Here is a 19,242-nt window from a genome sequence, read left to right as displayed (position 1 = left end):
TTCGAGCTCGTTTGCTGTTGATTCCTAGATTTTCTTTGTTCGCTTCTTGTTTTGCTTCATTTCGCACTGTAAAAATTGTAAACAAAGTCGCAAATCTGATACGTGATCCAGACCGATTGTCATGGTAACTGTCTGATATGGGAAAACATCAGACTGGAAATCAGCCAATCAGAGCATACGTACCATCGTAGTCATATAATAATAATCCCTATCTGCACAGAATACAATCCGATCCGTTCACTTTTGTGTATCACAGCGGGTCAAAATGTCATGAATGTTTTGAAGCATTTCTTATCTGGTATACTGATTTCTGAAAATTCTTGTAGTTGTTTGGTCATGACATTTGATCACTGTAATGATGTATGATCAAAATGTTGTAAAGCTTTTTTTCTTATTAAAAAATACAGTTACAACAGTTGCTGTTGAGACTAGTAGGATTTTGTTTCTGAACGTACCAGTGGTGTCCGAGTTGGTATGGTTCTCCTTCCCCATCCAGCACCGAACATGTTTGTGTATCCAGATGCTAATCCAGTTGACAGCCCTTTTGATACGGTTTACAGCAATCTGCAGATTGTTCTCTCCTTCATCTTCTGGAGCAGCCAGAGTATCACCACTGAATGAACTCAGCAACAAGGCTAAGAACAGATTTAGGACCTGAAACAAAGCAGAGAACAGATTCAAACTTTTTCAAAACTAAATACATGTTATATCACTTTGTAATGTCAAATACTAGGAATTTTTTAAATATTTTACCCCACACATAAGGTCTTGATTTATGAAAGTTTTGTGTGTATAAAAATGTGGGCAAACTCCATAACACTCACAAATGAGCAAAATGACACATATTGTCCATTCCATACATTTGCCTTCATGACTATGCAATTTGGGGTGTGTCCACCCGAGTTAAAATACTGGGAAGAGACCATGCAAGTAGGTTAATCTAGCCCATAAAATGTGATTTATCAAGCCCAAAGGCAATTTAAGAAGGTAATGATAGCGTCTGCATTTTTGCATGATAATTCTGATTCAAAAGCATTTCCCATGGGCTGTTTCAGGTATGCATTTCTTCAGTAATCTTCTTTAACCCAGATAGCACCACAATAGATCGATGTTACATTCTCAATGTGCATGTGTAGCGGCTGCACTCTGCGTTGTGTTGTTATGACTCCGCCCATTCGCTCCCCTCGGGACGCAAACTCACGAGCTCCAGCATGGGAGTTGGACTCTCTAACCAGAAGGCTAAAACCAGGGCTCTGGCCTTGTGACCAGAGAATCCTTTTGAGCTGTTGGGAGTGAGGTTTACTAACTACATCTGCACAGCGACACCTGCTGGCCTCCGTTACACTCACCCCCCTAAACTCACTCCCATCCGGGTACACTGCACCATTGTAGCAGCTGCACTCTGCGTTGTGTTGTTATAACTCCGCCCATTCGCTCCCCTCAGGACGCAAACTCACGAGCTCCGGCATGGAAGTCGGACTCTCTAACCAGAAGGCTGAAACCCAGGGCTCTGGCCTTGTGACCAGAGAATCCTTTTGAGCTGTTGGGAGTGAGGTTTACTAACTACATCTGCACAGCGACACCTGCTGGCCTCCGTTACACATGCTCAGTGATGTGTAAATCTCACACGACAAAGCATGAGGTCCCAGCTCTGCTGTTAGCATTGGAGGCACAGCGTTAAGTGCATATTCATCCAAATCACATTCGAAGAGTAGCACTCCAGAGTGCATGCTAAGGAGGACCTGAAGCAATCCAGATCCAAGACCAACAGCCCTTCTGATACAGATGCTTTGGTTCACGTTAAGTTCAGGAGGTGTCTGCTGAAAGAGCCACCAACACCCTGAGATCTCTGAGCGCAGGGACAAAGTCCAAGAGCTGAGGTGAAGTTCAGCTGCTTATATTGTGCCTTTTACAGTTTCTAAACGCCTGAAAAATATTGAGTTGGTGTTTTCTATTCATGACGACTGGAGCAGTACACGTGAGTGGGTTGAATAGGGTTGTGTGCAGTTTAGATATGTGTATTAGGGATATGTGCATTATGCATGAAACATCTGTGCAGACTGTGAAGACTGTTGTACAAAAGGGGTATGTGCAATATTGGTGTGTGTATTAAGTTATGTGCAATATGCATGAGTTATGTAAGTATGCCATGGCAGTTTTATCTGTGCAGCTCTTGGAGTCCAAGACAAATTTCCCGGAGGGGACAAAAAAGTGTATCGTATCATATCGTATTTACTGCCCCGCTACCTGATCCTGGATAAGTGGTTGAAGATGAGTAAGTGAGTCAGTGAGTGTATTTACTGCAGGGTGATTCAAGAGAATAAAAGCAAACTCATCTTTAAACCGGCCTCCCAGTGCAGAATTTTTGCAGAATCATGCCCAAAGCATTGCAACAGTGGTCTAAAGTTGTGTATCGTGTTATTATACAGCAGGTTACTGCAGACTACAAGTAATGTTGAATGCAGACCCGTGACACGACAGCTTCTGGGTATGTTCAAAACAGTACTGTGTGCAGTCTATGTGCACTATAACAAAGCTTTTCTACAAAGATAAATGTATCTATTGACATCTGAAAACTGTCTTCTGCTGAAGAACGCAGCATGGGATTATGGTTGTATATATTTCCAGATGAGATTTAATGAGGCCATTGTGAACAGTGAGTCTATGAATGCATGGCTGTTTATACACACACACACACACACACACACACACACACACACACACACACACACACACACACACACACACACACACACACACACACACACACACACACACACACACACACAAAGATGCTCACACTGCCTGATAACTGTCACCCTGCTGTTATGAAATCACCCACCACTCACTCAAAAAATAACACAGTCAACACTGTGTTTTATTTTAGTTTAGACTGTAGCTTGGCATCAAAATAACTGAGCAGCCAAGTTTCACATGGACTCAATTCAAAAAGTGTGCAGCTAAGTGGAGACTTACCACCAGGTTCCCAATGACCAGGACCATCATGTAGACAATCAGACACAAGGCTTGTCCTGAGACCTCCATACAGTCCCACATGGTCTCAATCCATTCTCCACACAGCACCCGAAAGATAATGAGGAACGCATGGAAAAAGTCGTTCATGTGCCAGCGAGGAAGCGCGCAGTCAGATGAGATGCGGCAGACACAATCTTTGTAGTTCTTCCCAAACAGCTGCATTCCCACCACAGCAAAGATGAAGACAATGATGGCCAGAACCAGTGTCAGGTTTCCCAGGGCACCAACAGAGTTCCCAATAATTTTTATCAGAGAGTTGAGGGTTGGCCACGACTTGGCCAGCTTAAACACTCGCATCTAAACAGAAACAGACAGGTTAGAAGACAGGTAGAGAAAATACTGATATATTCCAACTAGAATGGATGTCATAAGTCTATTATAGTAGGGAAGCTTGAATCTTCGACTGGACTGGATTGCTTGACGTGAGGACATTTCGCTTCAAATCGCAGAAGCTTCCTCGGTTAAAATTCTTGCTCTGGTAGTCTGACTTCTGTCTAGACTCTTGTAGAGAGTCAAGACAGAAGTCAAGACAGAGACAAGAGTCAAGACAGAAATCACGGGAAGAATTATTCAGGAGAATCAAACTGAGAAGGCACCGTCTGCTAAGTTATGATACCTAGTATGTTACTGTAGTATATCTTAAATATAAAGAAAAAGCATAGCACACTCAAAATAATGATGTCCTGCCACTGTTTTATTTCATAATAAGGTTTGGCCTAAGGCCGTCGTCAGATTGCAGCTTCAGTTGGACCAAGTGTTCCATTACTGGAACAGTACAGTATATCTTCACTTTTTTCACACAGAAAACCTACATCGTGGTCAATGTATATCCAGAGAAAGGTTTTTCATGCATGCAAGTCGGGGGTATTCAATTTCCAGAAAGGGCCAAGAGGGTGCCAGTTTTCTTTGCAGCCACCCACTTCACCATTATTGATGATAATGTCATACTGACCAATCTGAAGGTACGCAGCACAGAAAGACCTTCAACATCTGCCAGTCCCAGTTCAACAAGGCTCATGGTCACTATAATACTGTCAAAGATGTTCCACCCCACCTGTAACCGTGACAACAGTCATGTGTTAAAATTGTAACAGCTACAGGTCATGTTACCAGTACTGGAAGAGCAGTCTGACCTGGAAATAGTGGTAAGGGTCCATGGCGAGCAACTTCAGCACCATCTCAGCTGTGAAGATCCCAGTGAAGACCTCAAGGGGGTCATAAGTCAAACATCAGCAGAGGGATGGAAATTATAGCATGAGATCAAAATTGACATTGTAGTGAAGTTTTGCATTTTAAAAACTATTTTACAGATCTCAAAACTTCACTGAATGTTCATCAAAAATACTGAAAAAAGTAATTACTGTATATGTAAGAATATTTATTTGTTTTTAATAGCAAAAAGGTGAAATTGACACCACATAAAAATTTCAGGTACTGACCAGGTTTCCGGTGCTTAACACATGTTGAAATTCAGCTGTCATGGGATAGTGCTCCATGGCCATGAAGACCGTGTTGAGGATGATGCAAATTATAATCGCGAGATCAGCAAACGGATCCATGATGATGGTGTACAGCCACTGTTTGGTCCAACGCCAACAGGGACAACAGTTCCACTTCAAGAAGAGGTTAGCGAAGCTGTACCAACATGGAGGACATGGTCTCTGGTCATCCGCGTAGTCTGGAGCACACAACAGTTAGGTTACATGAGTTGTGATAAACAGGGAAACTTTTTCAGTTCCAGGATCTCTCTCTCTCTCTCTCTCTCTCTCTCTCTCTCTCTCTCTCTCTCGCTCTCTCTCTCTCTCTCTCCATGTGCTGCAGAGTTGTTTGACGTCCCTGCTGTGAGGGCACCACATGAACAGTGAGGAAATATGACATTATGCTTTCAAACCACGACAATTCCACACAAATCCAGCTCCTCCAGCAGCAGGAATGCCAGGTCTGCATGTGCTTTGCATGCTTCTTTAACTTTCGGCTCTGTTATTCCAAGAAAGTTTGACTGAAGTTGACTTGTGTGTGACTACTTGCTTGGTCACATGCTCTTTTTTCTTCCTTGCTTCCTCAGACAACATGTTTATTTATTTGCTTTTTCACAGACTCTGCCATGATTAACATGTAAGAAATGAAGTCTCCATTGACTTGTTCTTATAGATACTAGCTTGCCGGTTCCTCGATAGGGGGTGCGTATGTGTTGTTGTAGTGCCATAAAGCAGTTCGTGTTTCTCACGAGACCCGAGGCTCTCATTCAAAGGATAGCAGCCAGTGGTGGGCACAGCTAACCAAAAAGTTAGCTTCAATAACTGCAGATGCGCTAACTGAAAAGTTAACTTTTATAACACTAAACCAATAAACCACTAAAAAATTTAGTGGAAGCTACAGGTAACTGCTAACTTTTAGTATTGACTCCGGTACACTGTCAGCTAATGACAAGCGAGTTTTGAATTTAAGCACCGCTGACGCTTCGGAGTACAATCAAAGGCGATCACAAACACAAACAATGAGTCAGCGCTTCTGTCTTTGTGCACCCTGCCCACTGCTGTAAGGAAGAGTCATTTACATTCAACATACAGTGTCCCAGACATGTGGCAGTACACATAAAAAGCAAAGCAGGTTTGACTTATGGTTTGATTTGTAAATCAAATTAATGCAGATAATTTATTGACATTAATGTCAACTCTGTCATTTTTGTTGTTGTTGTCCATTCGGCTGCTCCCATTTTTGTTTGGGGTCACCACAGCAGATACAGCTAGATCCGCACTGGTATTTGGCACAGGTTTATGCCGGATGCCCAGTGTTACCAGGAGAAACACACACAGCCGCTGGTGTTCCAAAGAGGTCTCCCATCCAAGTGCTAACCAGATCCTTCACTGCTTAGCTTCTGAGATCTGACGGGATCAGGCTGACACAGAGCAGACCAGCTGCAACTCTGTCATTTTTATAAAGTGAAAATATAACACATATCTTTTAGTAATGTGTTAATTCTGAAGGTTTGAGCATTAAAACACAGATGCCAAAGGGCATTATGGGAAAATGAGCCTCCGCTCATTACTGATTGGTTGCTTTATTTATTTGTAAAAACAAACACACAAGTTACTGTAACGTGTGTTGGTTTTTACAAATAAATGTGCATTTGTAAATATGTCATTTTTGAATTTGTAAAAAAGGCATTCACAAAACACTTAACAAACAGAATTTTCAGTTTGCCAATTCAACACGCAGATCCACCTCGTATTTGCTGTGGCGACCCCAAGTGCAAACAAGGAAGCATCCAAAGGGACTTACTATTAACCTGTTGCAGGTGATGAAAGTTGTTATCAACCTTGCAGAGGTAATTACAGTCATTATTATATGGTATGTGATTTTGCCAACTTCTGATTGGCCCATTCGCCACTTTCTGAGCTGCACCACATGCTGAGTTGACCGCTGGTAGAGCTGAGTACACCTCGCGTGCAGGGTAGCGCTAGCCAATTGAGCGACACCTTCTATCGATAGCGACCAATCAGATAACGCAATACAATGCCTACTTTGGCCCGCTACGAGTTGCGTCATGCGTCGTCATGACGACGCTGTGTACACAATGCAGTAAAAACTAAGGGCACAGACAAAAACGCTGCTGAAAGCAGCAGCTCCTCGGTCTTCTCTCACAAATGTGTTTAAATATAGTCCATAAAAGTCCTGCTCACAGACTGATTGACAGAAACAGGACATGTCCACATCAAGTATTGGTTCATTCGTGCGCGTGCGCATGCACATCTCGCACGTGTATCTCGCTGTCAAAGTAGGAAAGATATACTATAACAGAACTCAGAGCGCAGACCTGCAGCTCAGCACAAATATAACTAGAAGATAAATCAGAGTGCACAGTCTGTCTGCAGCCAAACTGCACTCTGATTCCTCTGTGCAGAGAACCTGCAGGCTGCGTTCTCACCTTCTCTCTGCCCCCTGCTGCACCTGACGCAGACATTCCTGCGTTGTCTTGACGCCACAGAAAGCTCGAGGCAGCCCCGGTGTGAAAGGGGCTTTAAGAGATTGTGCTCATGAAGTATTTTGGACCTGTTGGTGCAGTATGACAGTAATAATAAAGAGCTGAATCTTGAGATAAATTTTTCAGTTTTAGTATCAATCAATCAATCAATCAATTTTTTTATATAGCGCCAAATCACAACAAACAGTTGCCCCAAGGCGCTTTATATTGTAAGGCAAGGCCATACAATAATTATGTAAAACCCCAACGGTCAAAACGACCCCCTGTGAGCAAGCACTTGGCGACAGTGGGAAGGAAAAACTCCCTTTTAACAGGAAGAAACCTCCAGCAGAACCAGGCTCAGGGAGGGGCAGTCTTCTGCTGGGACTGGTTGGGGCTGAGGGAGAGAACCAGGAAAAAGACATGCTGTGGAGGGGAGCAGAGATCGATCACTAATGATTAAATGCAGAGTGGTGCATACAGAGCAAAAAGAGAAAGAAACAGTGCATCATGGGAACCCCCCAGCAGTCTACGTCTATAGCAGCATAACTAAGGGATGGTTCAGGGTCACCTGATCCAGCCCTAACTATAAGCTTTAGCAAAAAGGAAAGTTTTAAGCCTAATCTTAAAAGTAGAGAGGGTGTCTGTCTCCCTGATCTGAATTGGGAGCTGGTTCCACAGGAGAGGAGCCTGAAAGCTGAAGGCTCTGCCTCCCATTCTACTCTTACAAACCCTAGGAACTACAAGTAAGCCTGCAGTCTGAGAGCGAAGCGCTCTATTGGGGTGATATGGTACTACGAGGTCCCTAAGATAAGATGGGACCTGATTATTCAAAACCTTATAAGTAAGAAGAAGAATTTTAAATTCTATTCTAGAATTAACAGGAAGCCAATGAAGAGAGGCCAATATGGGTGAGATATGCTCTCTCCTTCTAGTCCCCGTCAGTACTCTAGCTGCAGCATTTTGAATTAACTGAAGGCTTTTTAGGGAACTTTTAGGACAATTTGATAATAATGAATTACAATAGTCCAGCCTAGAGGAAATAAATGCATGAATTAGTTTTTCAGCATCACTCTGAGACAAGACCTTTCTGATTTTAGAGATATTGCGTAAATGCAAAAAAGCAGTCCTACATATTTGTTTAATATACGCTTTGAATGACATATCCTGATCAAAAATGACTGAATGACAGAATGAAGAAGGCCCCAGCAGAGCAGTACCAGCCTTAGTGGTGGGTAGACGGCACCCAGATCAAGCCCACCGAACCAATATAGCTGAGTTGCTGCTTATTTCCAGGCTATAAGAAACCACACTGCAAGAGGGGACAGGTCTATGTGTTGCTGACTTGCAGTGTTTGTTATTTCATCACCTGCACCAGGTTAATAATGGCTGTTATTATATGGTAAATGATTTTGCCAGCTTCTGATTGGCCCATTTACCACTTTCTGAGCTGTACCACATGCCGAGTTGACCGCTGGTAGAGCCGAGTACACCTCGCTTGCAGCATAGCGCTAGCTAATCAAGCAAAGCCTTCTATCAATAACAACCTATCAGATAACACAATACAAAGGACAGGACAGACGTCTTCTATCCTCGAGCCTGCCCACACGTCACCTTTGTGGATTGACTGTAATCATATTCTGAGATTGTCTGTATGTTCGTTGTGCACCTTCACAACATTAAATTGTTATTTTTTGGCTCATCTATTGACCGTTCATTTGCGCCCCCTGTTGTGGGTCCGTGTCACTACACTTTCACAACAGGATATCTCGGCCAGCGTCATGGACTCCGAGGGGCGTCACCCGGCTGTTGAACGACCAATGGGAGAGCAGGGAGCGCAGGCGTCTGCAGGAGGCATGATTGGTGAGCTTCAGCACATTCTCACCACCTTTACGGCTCGGTTGGAACAAATGACCGAGCAAAACATCCTCCTGAACCGCGTCCCGTCATGTACGTGGCAGATGCTAGTAAAATAGCTTATGTGATTGATCTGCTTCGGGGTAAGGCACGCGCCTGGGCTACAGCGCTCTGGGAACAGAACTCACAGTTGTTATCAGCATACACTGGGTTTGTGGGGGAGTTCAGAACAGTGTTTGATCACCCTAACAGAGGAGAGACTGCTTCAACAATGCTGCTGTCAATGCGACAGGGGCGCCGGTGCGCAGCCGAATATGCAGTCGACTTCCGCATCGCGGCTGCGAGGTCCGGGTGGAATAACGTTGCGCTCTGCGCCGCCTTCATAAACGGACTGTCATCGGTCCTGAAGGAGCATCTGGTAGCTAAGGAGGAACCGCGGGATTTAGATGGGCTTATCGATCTCGTTATACGGTTAGACAATCGGTTGGAGGAACGCCGTTGGGAGCGAGGCGAACGACGTGGCCGGATATGCGCCGCCCCTCTCCCTTCCGGGTTCGAAAAGGGGCCGCCCTCCCCACGCTCCACAGCCGCAGCGCTCCGTGGGGCAACAGCTCCCCCTGCTGACGTTGTTAGGGAAACGCACAGGGCCAAATGAGGAGGCTGGTCCGCGGGGAGTGTTTTCTCTGCAGCTCAAAGGAGCACGTACAGAAAGACTGCCCCAAACGGCCACAACAACGACCGCCCTCAGAGACTGGGCTAAGGGGGGGTCAAAACATTCACGTGGGACACACACAGATTGCCACACGACTCCCAGTTACAATCCTGAGCGGGGATTTAACCTTTCAAGCCCCAGCACTGGTGGACACGGGGTCAGAAGGGAATTTGCTAGACAGCAGATGAGCAAGGGAGGTAGGGCTCCCTCTGGTGGCGCTTCCTTCGCCATTGCAGGTGCGGGCACTAGATGGCACCCTCCTCCCTTTAATCACACACAAGACACAACCAGTAACTCTGGTGGTGTCTGGAAACCATCGGGAAGAGATTGAGTTTTTTGTAACTCCTTCTACCTCCCGCGTGATTTTGGGCTTCCCATGGATGTTGAAGCACAATCCCCGGATTGATTGGCCGTCTGGGGTGGTGGTTCAGTGGAGCGAAACCTGCCATCGGGTGTGTTTAGGATCCTCGGTTCCTCCCGGTTTACAGGCTAAGGAGGAGGTCAAAGTCCCTCCCAATGTGACGGCAGTGCCGGTTGAGTACCACGATCTTGCTGACGTCTTCAGCAAGGATCTGGTACTCACCCTTCCCCCGCACCGTCCGTACGATTGTGCCATTGATTTGGTTCCAGGCGCTGAGTTCCCGTCCAGCAGGCTGTACAACCTCTCACGACCTGAGCGCGAATCAATGGAGACCTACATCCGGGACTCATTAGCTGCCGGGCTGATCCGGAACTCCACCTCCCCGATGGGGGCAGGTTTCTTTTTTGTGGGCAAGAAAGGTGGCGGACTCCGTCCATGCATTGATTACAGGGGGCTGAATGAGATTACGGTTCACAGCCGATACCCGTTGCCATTGTTGGATTCCGTGTTCATCCCCCTGCATGGAGCCAAAATCTTTACTAAGCTGGATCTTAGAAATGCGTATCACCTGGTTTGGATCCGGAAGGGAGACGAATGGAAGACGGCATTTAACACCCCATTAGGTCACTTTGAGTACCTGGTCATGCCGTTCGGCCTCACCAACGCCCCCGCGACGTTCCAAGCCTTGGTTAACGACGTCTTGCGGGACTTCCTGCTCCGATTCGTCTTCGTATATCTGGATGATATTCTCATCTTTTCTCCGGATCCTGAGACCCATGTCCAGCATGTACGTCAGGTCCTGCAGCGGTTGTTAGAGAACCGACTGTTTGTGAAGGGCGAGAAGTGCGAGTTTCACCGCACGTCTTTGTCCTTCCTGGGGTTTATCATCTCCTCTAACTCCGTCGCCCCTGATCCGGCCAAGGTTGCGGCGGTGAGAGATTGGCCCCAACCAACAAGCCGTAGGAAGCTGCAACAGTTCCTCGGCTTCGCTAATTTCTATAGGAGGTTCATTAAGGGCTACAGTCAGGTAGTTAACCCCTGACAGCCCTGACCTCTCCAAAAGTCCCCTTCACCTGGTCGGATCGGTGCGAAGCCGCATTCAAGGAGTTGAAAGGACGGTTCTCTACTGCGCCAGTTTTGGTGCAGCCCGACCCTAGCCGCCAGTTCGTGGTTGAAGTGGACGCCTCTGACTCAGGGATAGGAGCCGTGCTATCCCAGAGCGAGAGACTGATAAGGTTCTTCACCCGTGTGCCTACTTTTCACGCAGGTTGACCCTGGCTGAACAGAACTATGATGTCGGCAATCGAGAACTCCTTGCGGTGAAACAGGCTCTTGAGGAGTGGAGACACCTGTTGGAGGGAGCGTCTGTGCCGTTCACGATTTTCACTGACCATCGGAACCTGGAGTATATCAGGACCGCCAAGCGGCTGAACCCCAGGCAAGCCCGCTGGTCACTGTTCTTCGGGCGTTTGACTTCCGGATCACCTATCGCCCCGGGACCAAGAACCAGAGGTCGGATGCCTTGTCCCGGGTACACGAAGAGGAGGTCAAAACTGCACTGTCGGATCCACCGGAGCCCATCCTGCCTGAGTCCACTATCGTGGCCACCCTCACCTGGGACGTGGAGAAGATCGTCCGGGAGGCCCTGGCACGGAGCCCGGACCAGGAACAGGTCCGAAGAACCGTTTGTACGTCCCACCAGAGGCCAGAGCTGCAGTCTTGGACTTCTGTCACGGTTCCAAGCTCTCCTGTCATCCAGGGGTGCGAAGGACCGTGGCAGTTGTCCAGCAGCGCTTCTGGTGGGCGTCTATGGAGGCCGACGTCCAGGAGTACATCCAGGCCTGCACCACCTGTGCCAGGGGCAAGGCAGACCATAAAAGGTCCCAAGGACTTCTCCAGCCGTTACCTGTGCCTCATCGCCCCTGGTCCCACATCGGCCTGGATTTCGTCACGGGCCTCCCGCCGTCCCAGGGCAACACCACCATCTTCACGATAGTGGACCGATTCTCCAAGGCGGCCCACTTCGTGGCCCTCCCGAAGCTCCCAACACCCCAGAAGACAGCAGACCTCCTGGTCCACCACGTCGTCCGTCTGCATGGGATACCCACTGACATCGTTTCTGATCATGGTCCCCAGTTCTCCTCACACGTCTGGAGGAGCTTCTGCCGGGAACTGGGGGCTACTGTGAGCCTCTCGTCCGGGTATCATCCGCAGACCAATGGACAGGCAGAACGGGCCAATCAGGAATTGGAGCAAGCTCTGCGCTGTGTGACGTCCGCACACCCGACGGGCCTGGAGTACACATCTGGCCTGATCGAGTATGCGCATAACAGCCAGGTGTCCTCTGCCACCGGCCTCTCCCCATTTGAGGTGTGTTTGGGGTATCAGCCCCCGTTGTTTCCCGTGGTGGAGGGAGAGGTCGGTGTGCCCTCGGTCCGGCCCACCTGCGGAAGTGCCGTCGGGTGTGGCGCTTCCGCCCGTTCTGCCTTGTTGAAGGCCCGGACGAGGGCGAAGACCCATGCAGACCGCCGGCGATCCCCGGCCCTGCTTACCCAGCCGGCAGGAGGTGTGGCTTTCCACGAAGGACTCCCCCTTCCAGGTGGACTCCCCAAACCTAAGGACAGATATATCGGACCATTCAAGATCCTCAAGTCCTCAGTCCTGCCGCAGTGAAGCTCCAACTCCCGCTTCACTCCGGATCCACCCGTGTTTTCATGTGTCACGGATCAAACCTCACCACACCTCACCCCTCTGTGCTCACCGGACCGCGCCACCTCCTGCTCGGATCATCGATGGGGAGCCGGCTTGGACAGTGTGCCGGCTCCTGGACATCCGTCGGATGGCCGGGGTTCCAGTACTTGGTGGACTGGGAGGGGTATGGACCGAAGAACGCTTCTGGGTGAAGAGGAGCTTCATCCGGATCCGGCCCTCCTGGCTGACTTCTACCACCGTCACCACCGAGGAGGCGCCCGTTGAGGGGGGGGTCCTGTTGTCTGGGCTGCCAGAAGAGGAGGTACTGCTGGCCCACCACCAGTGGCGCCCTGCCTGAAGTGCGGGCTTCAGGCACGAGGAGGTGCTGCTGCCACGGACACAGCCTGGGGTGACAGCTGTCACTCATTATCTCTTGACAGCTGTCACCCATCTACTCTACATCATCTCACTCCATAAAGACCAGACGTCATCTCCACCTCGTTGCCGAGATATTGTACTTCTTTGAGGTAATAGACTCAGCCGTTTGTGTTCTGCAATATCTGTATATTGTGAGTGTTTGCAGGAGTACCGTACCTTTTTCTGTGGAAGCTGAGTGAGTGCAGGACGGCACTCTTTTCCCCTGAGGAATCACTGCGGTACTCTACGAATATTGAGTGAGAGGTGGAGGTGGCATTCCCACCGTTGTTGTTACAGGATGTACACAACACCCCACTCTTGACTGTCGTTGTTCCTTCGCCAGCAGTACCAGATCCAACAGTCGGGACGGTGATCACCTGGGCATTCGGGACTTGGCGGCTCCAGTATTCACCAGGTTCGGGGCGGCGGAAATCGTGTGGTTCCGGCTCTTCTCAGGACAGACGTCTTCTATCCCCTCGAGCCTGCCCACACTGCACCTTTGTGGATTGACTGTAATCATATTCTGAGATTGTCTGTATGTTCGTTTGCACCTTCACAACATTAAATTGTATTTTTGGCTCATCTATTGACCGTGTCATTGCGCCCCCTGTTGTGGGTCCGTGTCACTACACTTTCACAACACTCTTGGGGTTTTCTGCAATGATATAAGTAACACTGTGTTGTTGCTGCTATCAGAAACACTAAGGTGCCCAATCAAAACCTTGCACATTAATAAGAGGACTCTTAAACCTCTATGAACAAGCATATCAACAAGATTTATCCAATTTAATTGGAAAAAAAAGGACTTATCCCTGATTTAGGGATAGATTGGACATTGTTTATGGCCCCTTCACACATAACACGATTGAGACAGAATGGAGTACGAAGGAGGATTCGAATGGGGCCACACTTGAACGCCTCGTACAGCAGTCGCCACATCCATTTGGGTGTGGCACATACACACTATATTCACATGCCGCTCGTGCTGGAAACCCTTTGGAACAGCAGGCAAGATGAGGTTGCACTGCCATCTGATCGTGTTCACAGCATTTGCATGGCATGTCGTACGCAGGTCAGACATATTGTGCCGTGGCCAAGGAGCTGCACAAAATCATCAGCCATGTCGAACCATGGCCGAATGGCGCAATCGAGGAAAAGAGGTTCTTAATCTCAATGGGATTTTTTCTGGTTAAATAAATGTTAAATAAATTTTAAAAATGAAAGTTGTTATCAACCTGACAGAGGTAGTTACACTCATTATTAACCTGGTGCAGGTAATTACAGTCAATATTAGCCTGCCGGTAGTAAGTACGGTCATCATTAGCCTGGCAGAGATCATTACGATTGCTATTAGCCCGCCAGAAGTCAATGCAGTTAATTAGCCTGGCAGAGATCATTACAGTCAGTATTAGCCTGCCAGAAGTCAATGCAGTCATTATTAGCCTGACATTGATCATTACGGTCGCTATTAGCCTGCCAGACGTCAATGCAATCATCATTAGCCTGGCATTGATCTTTACGGTCGCTATTAGCCTGCCAGAAGTAAATGCAGTCATTATTAGCCTGGCAGAGGTTATTACGGTCGCTATTTGCCTGCCAAAAGTAAATGCAGTCAAAGATCATTACAGTTACTATTAGCCTGCCGGAAGTAAATGCAGTCAAAGATCATTACAGTTGTTTTTAGCCTGCCAGAAGTAAATGCAGTCATTATTAGCCTGGCAGAGGTCATTACAGTTGCTATTAGCCTGCCAGAAGTCAATGCAGTCATTATTAGCCTGACAGAGGTCATTACAGCCGCTATTAGCCTGCCAGAAGTCAGTGCAATCATCGTTAGCATGGCAGAGATCATTACGGTTGCCATTAGCCTGCCGGAACTAAATGCAGTCATTATTAGCCTGGCAGAGATCATTACGGCTGCTACTACCAGTGGTGGGCACAGCTAGCCAAAAAGTTAGCTTTGATAACTGCTAATCCACAAACTGAAAAGTTAACTTTTATAGTGCTAAACCATTAAACCGCTAAAAAAAATTAAGCAGAAGCTACAGCTAACCCGCTAACTACAGAAAATTCCATAACACTTCTCCTCAGACCAACTTGATACATGCCTGATAAAACTGAAGCTCTACATGTCTCCATTTGGGACAAACAGGCATCATGAAACATTCTGTAATGACTGTAATGACAAGCATCCATCACAAGGTCTTGACCACATACAGTTCAGATGAACAATGCAAACATGTCACCCGCACATAAGGTCACACATTTTCACCAATCACATAGCTCCACTGATCCACCCAGCCCGAAGGCCCCACACTTGGAGGTTGGCTGAGTGCAGGCTTAAAATGCAGGAGAGCCCAGAGGTCGGGGCTCTTGGTAGCAGCGGTGCATGTGATGTCTGTTTTCAAGATCCCAGCACTGTAAAGGTGACTTTTTTGTTCAATGTGGGTATCTCTTTAATACAGCACCTCATTTTCTAAGTCCATCTCCTGTCAATATTTGTGTCTTAAGTTCGATCACACATAAAATTACCGGGATGGGGATCTCAGGCAGAAACTTCCCAACAGGAAAATGAGGCTCCGCTCATCATTGGTTGGTTGGTTTATTTATTTGTCAAAACCAACACACAAGCTACTATAACGTGTTGTTGTTTTTACAACTAAATGTGTATTTGCCAATATGTATTTTTTTTATTTGTAAAAAAAAGGCATTTGCAAAACTAAAAATTCTGTCTCTTAACTGTGATTCAGCGCAACAAATAGTGACCGTGTGATAGTTGGTTGATATTTACACTTCCATCCCGTAGCTGGCAGTGTTATTGGATTTTGACCCAAAATACATGGTAACCTGATTGAGGTTATTAGTCATTATTAACCTGACAGAGGTTAAACTGTGTGTTTAGTTTATTCATGTGTATTTGTACCTTCCACTGCAGTGTGTTCATGCTCATGGTTTTGGGTTTCAGCAGATGAATTCTTCACCATGTTGCTCGCTGCCTAAAAAAACATCCCACAGCATTCAGTCAGGTTTAGAATTCATCATAGTACAGAAACAGCATTAGTGAAGGTTACAAATGATCTTCTTATGGCCTGACACAATCTCTGTGCTTGTCCTGTTAGACCTCAGTGCTGCTTTTGATACTATTGACCATAAAATTTTATTACAGAGATTACAGCATGCCATAGGTATTAAAGGCACTGTGCTGCTGTGGTTTGAATCATATTTATCTAATAGATTACGTAAATGGGGAATTTCTTCACAGACTAAGGTTAATTATGGAGTTCCACAAGGTTCTGTGCTAGGACCAATTTTATTCACTTTATACATGCTTCCCTTAGGCAGTATTATTAGACAGCATTGCTTAAATTTTCATTGTTACGCAGATGATACCCAGCTTTATCTATCCATGAAGCCAGAGGACACACCAATTAGCTAAACTGCAGGATTGTCTTACAGACATAAAGACATGGATGACCTCTAATTTCCTGCTTTTAAACTCAGATAAAACTGAAGTTATTGTACTTGGCCCCACAAATCTTAGAAACATGGTGTCTAACCAGATCCTTACTCTGGATGGCATTACCCTGACCTCTAGTAATACTGTGAGAAATCTTGGAGTCATTTTTGATCAGGATATGTCCTTCAATGCGCATATTAAGCAAATATGTAGGACTGCTTTTTTGCATTTGCGCAATATCTCTAAAATGAGAAAGGTCTTGTCTCAGAGTGATGCTGAAAACTAATTCATGCATTTATTTCCTCTAGGCTGGACTATTGTAATTCATTATTATCAGGTTGTCCTAAAAGTTCCCTGAAAACCAGACGTTCCCTGAAAACGTACTAACGGGGACTAGAAGGAGAGAGCATATTTCACCCATATTGGCCTCTCTTCATTGGCTTCCTGTTAATTCTAGAATAGAATTTAAAACTCTTCTTCTTACTTATAAGGTTTTGAATAATCAGGTCCCGTCTTACCTTATGGAGCTCATAGTACCATATCACCCCAATAGAGCGCTTTGCTCTCAGACTGCAGGCTTATTTGTAGTTCCTAGGGTTTTTAAGAGTAGAATGGGAGGCAGAGCCTTCAGCTTTCAGACTCCTCTCCTGTGGAACCAGCTCCCAATTCGGATCAGGGAGACAGACACCCCTCTACTTTTAAGATTAGGCTTAAAACTTTCCTTTTTGCTAAAGCTTATAGTTAGGGCTGGATCAGGTGACCCTGAACCATCCCTTAGTTATGCTGCTATAGACTTAGACTGCTGGGGGGTTCCCATGATGCACTGAGTGTTTCTTTCTCTTTTTGCTCTGTATGCACCACTCTGCATTTAATCATTAGTGATTGATCTCTGCTCCCCTCCACAGCATGTCTTTTTCCTGGTTCTCTCCCTCAGCCCCAACCAGTCCCAGCAGAAGACTGCCCCTCCCTGAGCCTGGTTCTGCTGGTGGTTTCTTCCTCTTAAAAGGGAGTTTTTCCTTCCCACTGTCGCCAACTGCTTGCTCACAGGGGGTCGTTTTGACCGTTGGGGTTTTTCCGTAATTATTGTATGGCTTTGCCTTACAATATAAAGCGCCTTGGGGCAACTGTTTGTTGTGATTTGGCGCTATATAAATAAAATTGATTTGATTTGATTTGTTCATGTCCAACTTGGTTTTTCTAATCATGTTTTGTATCTTTCTGGATTGCAAAAAAGTTTTCTATCTGTTCTTGACTGTTCTGAACTGTGTTTTCATGTTGTTGGCCTGCATTTCATTTTGTATGTCCACTTCGAGCTCGTTTGCTGTTGATTCCTAGATTTTCTTTGTTCGCTTCTTGTTTTGCTTCATTTCGCACTGTAAAAATTGTAAACAAAGTCGCAAATCTGATACGTGATCCAGACCGATTGTCATGGTAACTGTCTGATATGGGAAAACATCAGACTGGAAATCAGCCAATCAGAGCATACGTACCATCGTAGTCATATAATAATCCCTATCTGCACAGAATACAATCCGATCCGTTCACTTTTGTGTATCACAGCGGGTCAAAATGTCATGAATGTTTTGAAGCATTTCTTATCTGGTATACTGATTTCTGAAAATTCTTGTAGTTGTTTGGTCATGACATTTGATCACTGTAATGATGTATGATCAAAATGTTGTAAAGCTTTTTTTCTTATTAAAAAATACAGTTACAACAGTTGCTGTTGAGACTAGTAGGATTTTGTTTCTGAACGTACCAGTGGTGTCCGAGTTGGTATGGTTCTCCTTCCCCATCCAGCACCGAACATGTTTGTGTATCCAGATGCTAATCCAGTTGACAGCCCTTTTGATACGGTTTACAGCAATCTGCAGATTGTTCTCTCCTTCATCTTCTGGAGCAGCCAGAGTATCACCACTGAATGAACTCAGCAACAAGGCTAAGAACAGATTTAGGACCTGAAACAAAGCAGAGAACAGATTCAAACTTTTTCAAAACTAAATACATGTTATATCACTTTGTAATGTCAAATACTAGGAATTTTTTAAATATTTTACCCCACACATAAGGTCTTGATTTATGAAAGTTTTGTGTGTATAAAAATGTGGGCAAACTCCATAACACTCACAAATGAGCAAAATGACACATATTGTCCATTCCATACATTTGCCTTCATGACTATGCAATTTGGGGTGTGTCCACCCGAGTTAAAATACTGGGAAGAGACCATGCAAGTAGGTTAATCTAGCCCATAAAATGTGATTTATCAAGCCCAAAGGCAATTTAAGAAGGTAATGATAGCGTCTGCATTTTTGCATGATAATTCTGATTCAAAAGCATTTCCCATGGGCTGTTTCAGGTATGCATTTCTTCAGTAATCTTCTTTAACCCAGATAGCACCACAATAGATCGATGTTACATTCTCAATGTGCATGTGTAGCGGCTGCACTCTGCGTTGTGTTGTTATGACTCCGCCATTCGCTCCCCTCGGGACGCAAACTCACGAGCTCCAGCATGGGAGTTGGACTCTCTAACCAGAAGGCTAAAACCAGGGCTCTGGCCTTGTGACCAGAGAATCCTTTTGAGCTGTTGGGAGTGAGGTTTACTAACTACATCTGCACAGCGACACCTGCTGGCCTCCGTTACACTCACCCCCCTAAACTCACTCCCATCCGGGTACACTGCACCATTGTAGCAGCTGCACTCTGCGTTGTGTTGTTATAACTCCGCCCATTCGCTCCCCTCGGACG

General features: G+C 46.1%; 1 protein-coding gene across 1 annotated transcript in view; it reads right to left on the bottom strand.

Annotated features, from left to right (window-relative positions):
- Positions 1-19,242, bottom strand: part of scn4ab (sodium channel, voltage-gated, type IV, alpha, b) — a 214,308-nt gene that overhangs the window by 83,829 nt on the left and 111,237 nt on the right. The window contains 5 exon segments of the mRNA XM_034189852.1: positions 456-654; positions 2,977-3,333; positions 3,989-4,090; positions 4,170-4,241; positions 4,476-4,714. Of these exon segments, the coding sequence (XP_034045743.1) occupies positions 456-654; positions 2,977-3,333; positions 3,989-4,090; positions 4,170-4,241; positions 4,476-4,714 (969 nt within the window).

Source organism: Thalassophryne amazonica, chromosome 16 (assembly GCF_902500255.1).
Source record: "Thalassophryne amazonica chromosome 16, fThaAma1.1, whole genome shotgun sequence".
Lineage (NCBI taxonomy): Eukaryota > Metazoa > Chordata > Actinopteri > Batrachoidiformes > Batrachoididae > Thalassophryne > Thalassophryne amazonica.
The sequence above is the reverse complement of the archived record's forward strand: the minus strand, read 5'-3'. Positions and strand labels throughout refer to the sequence as shown.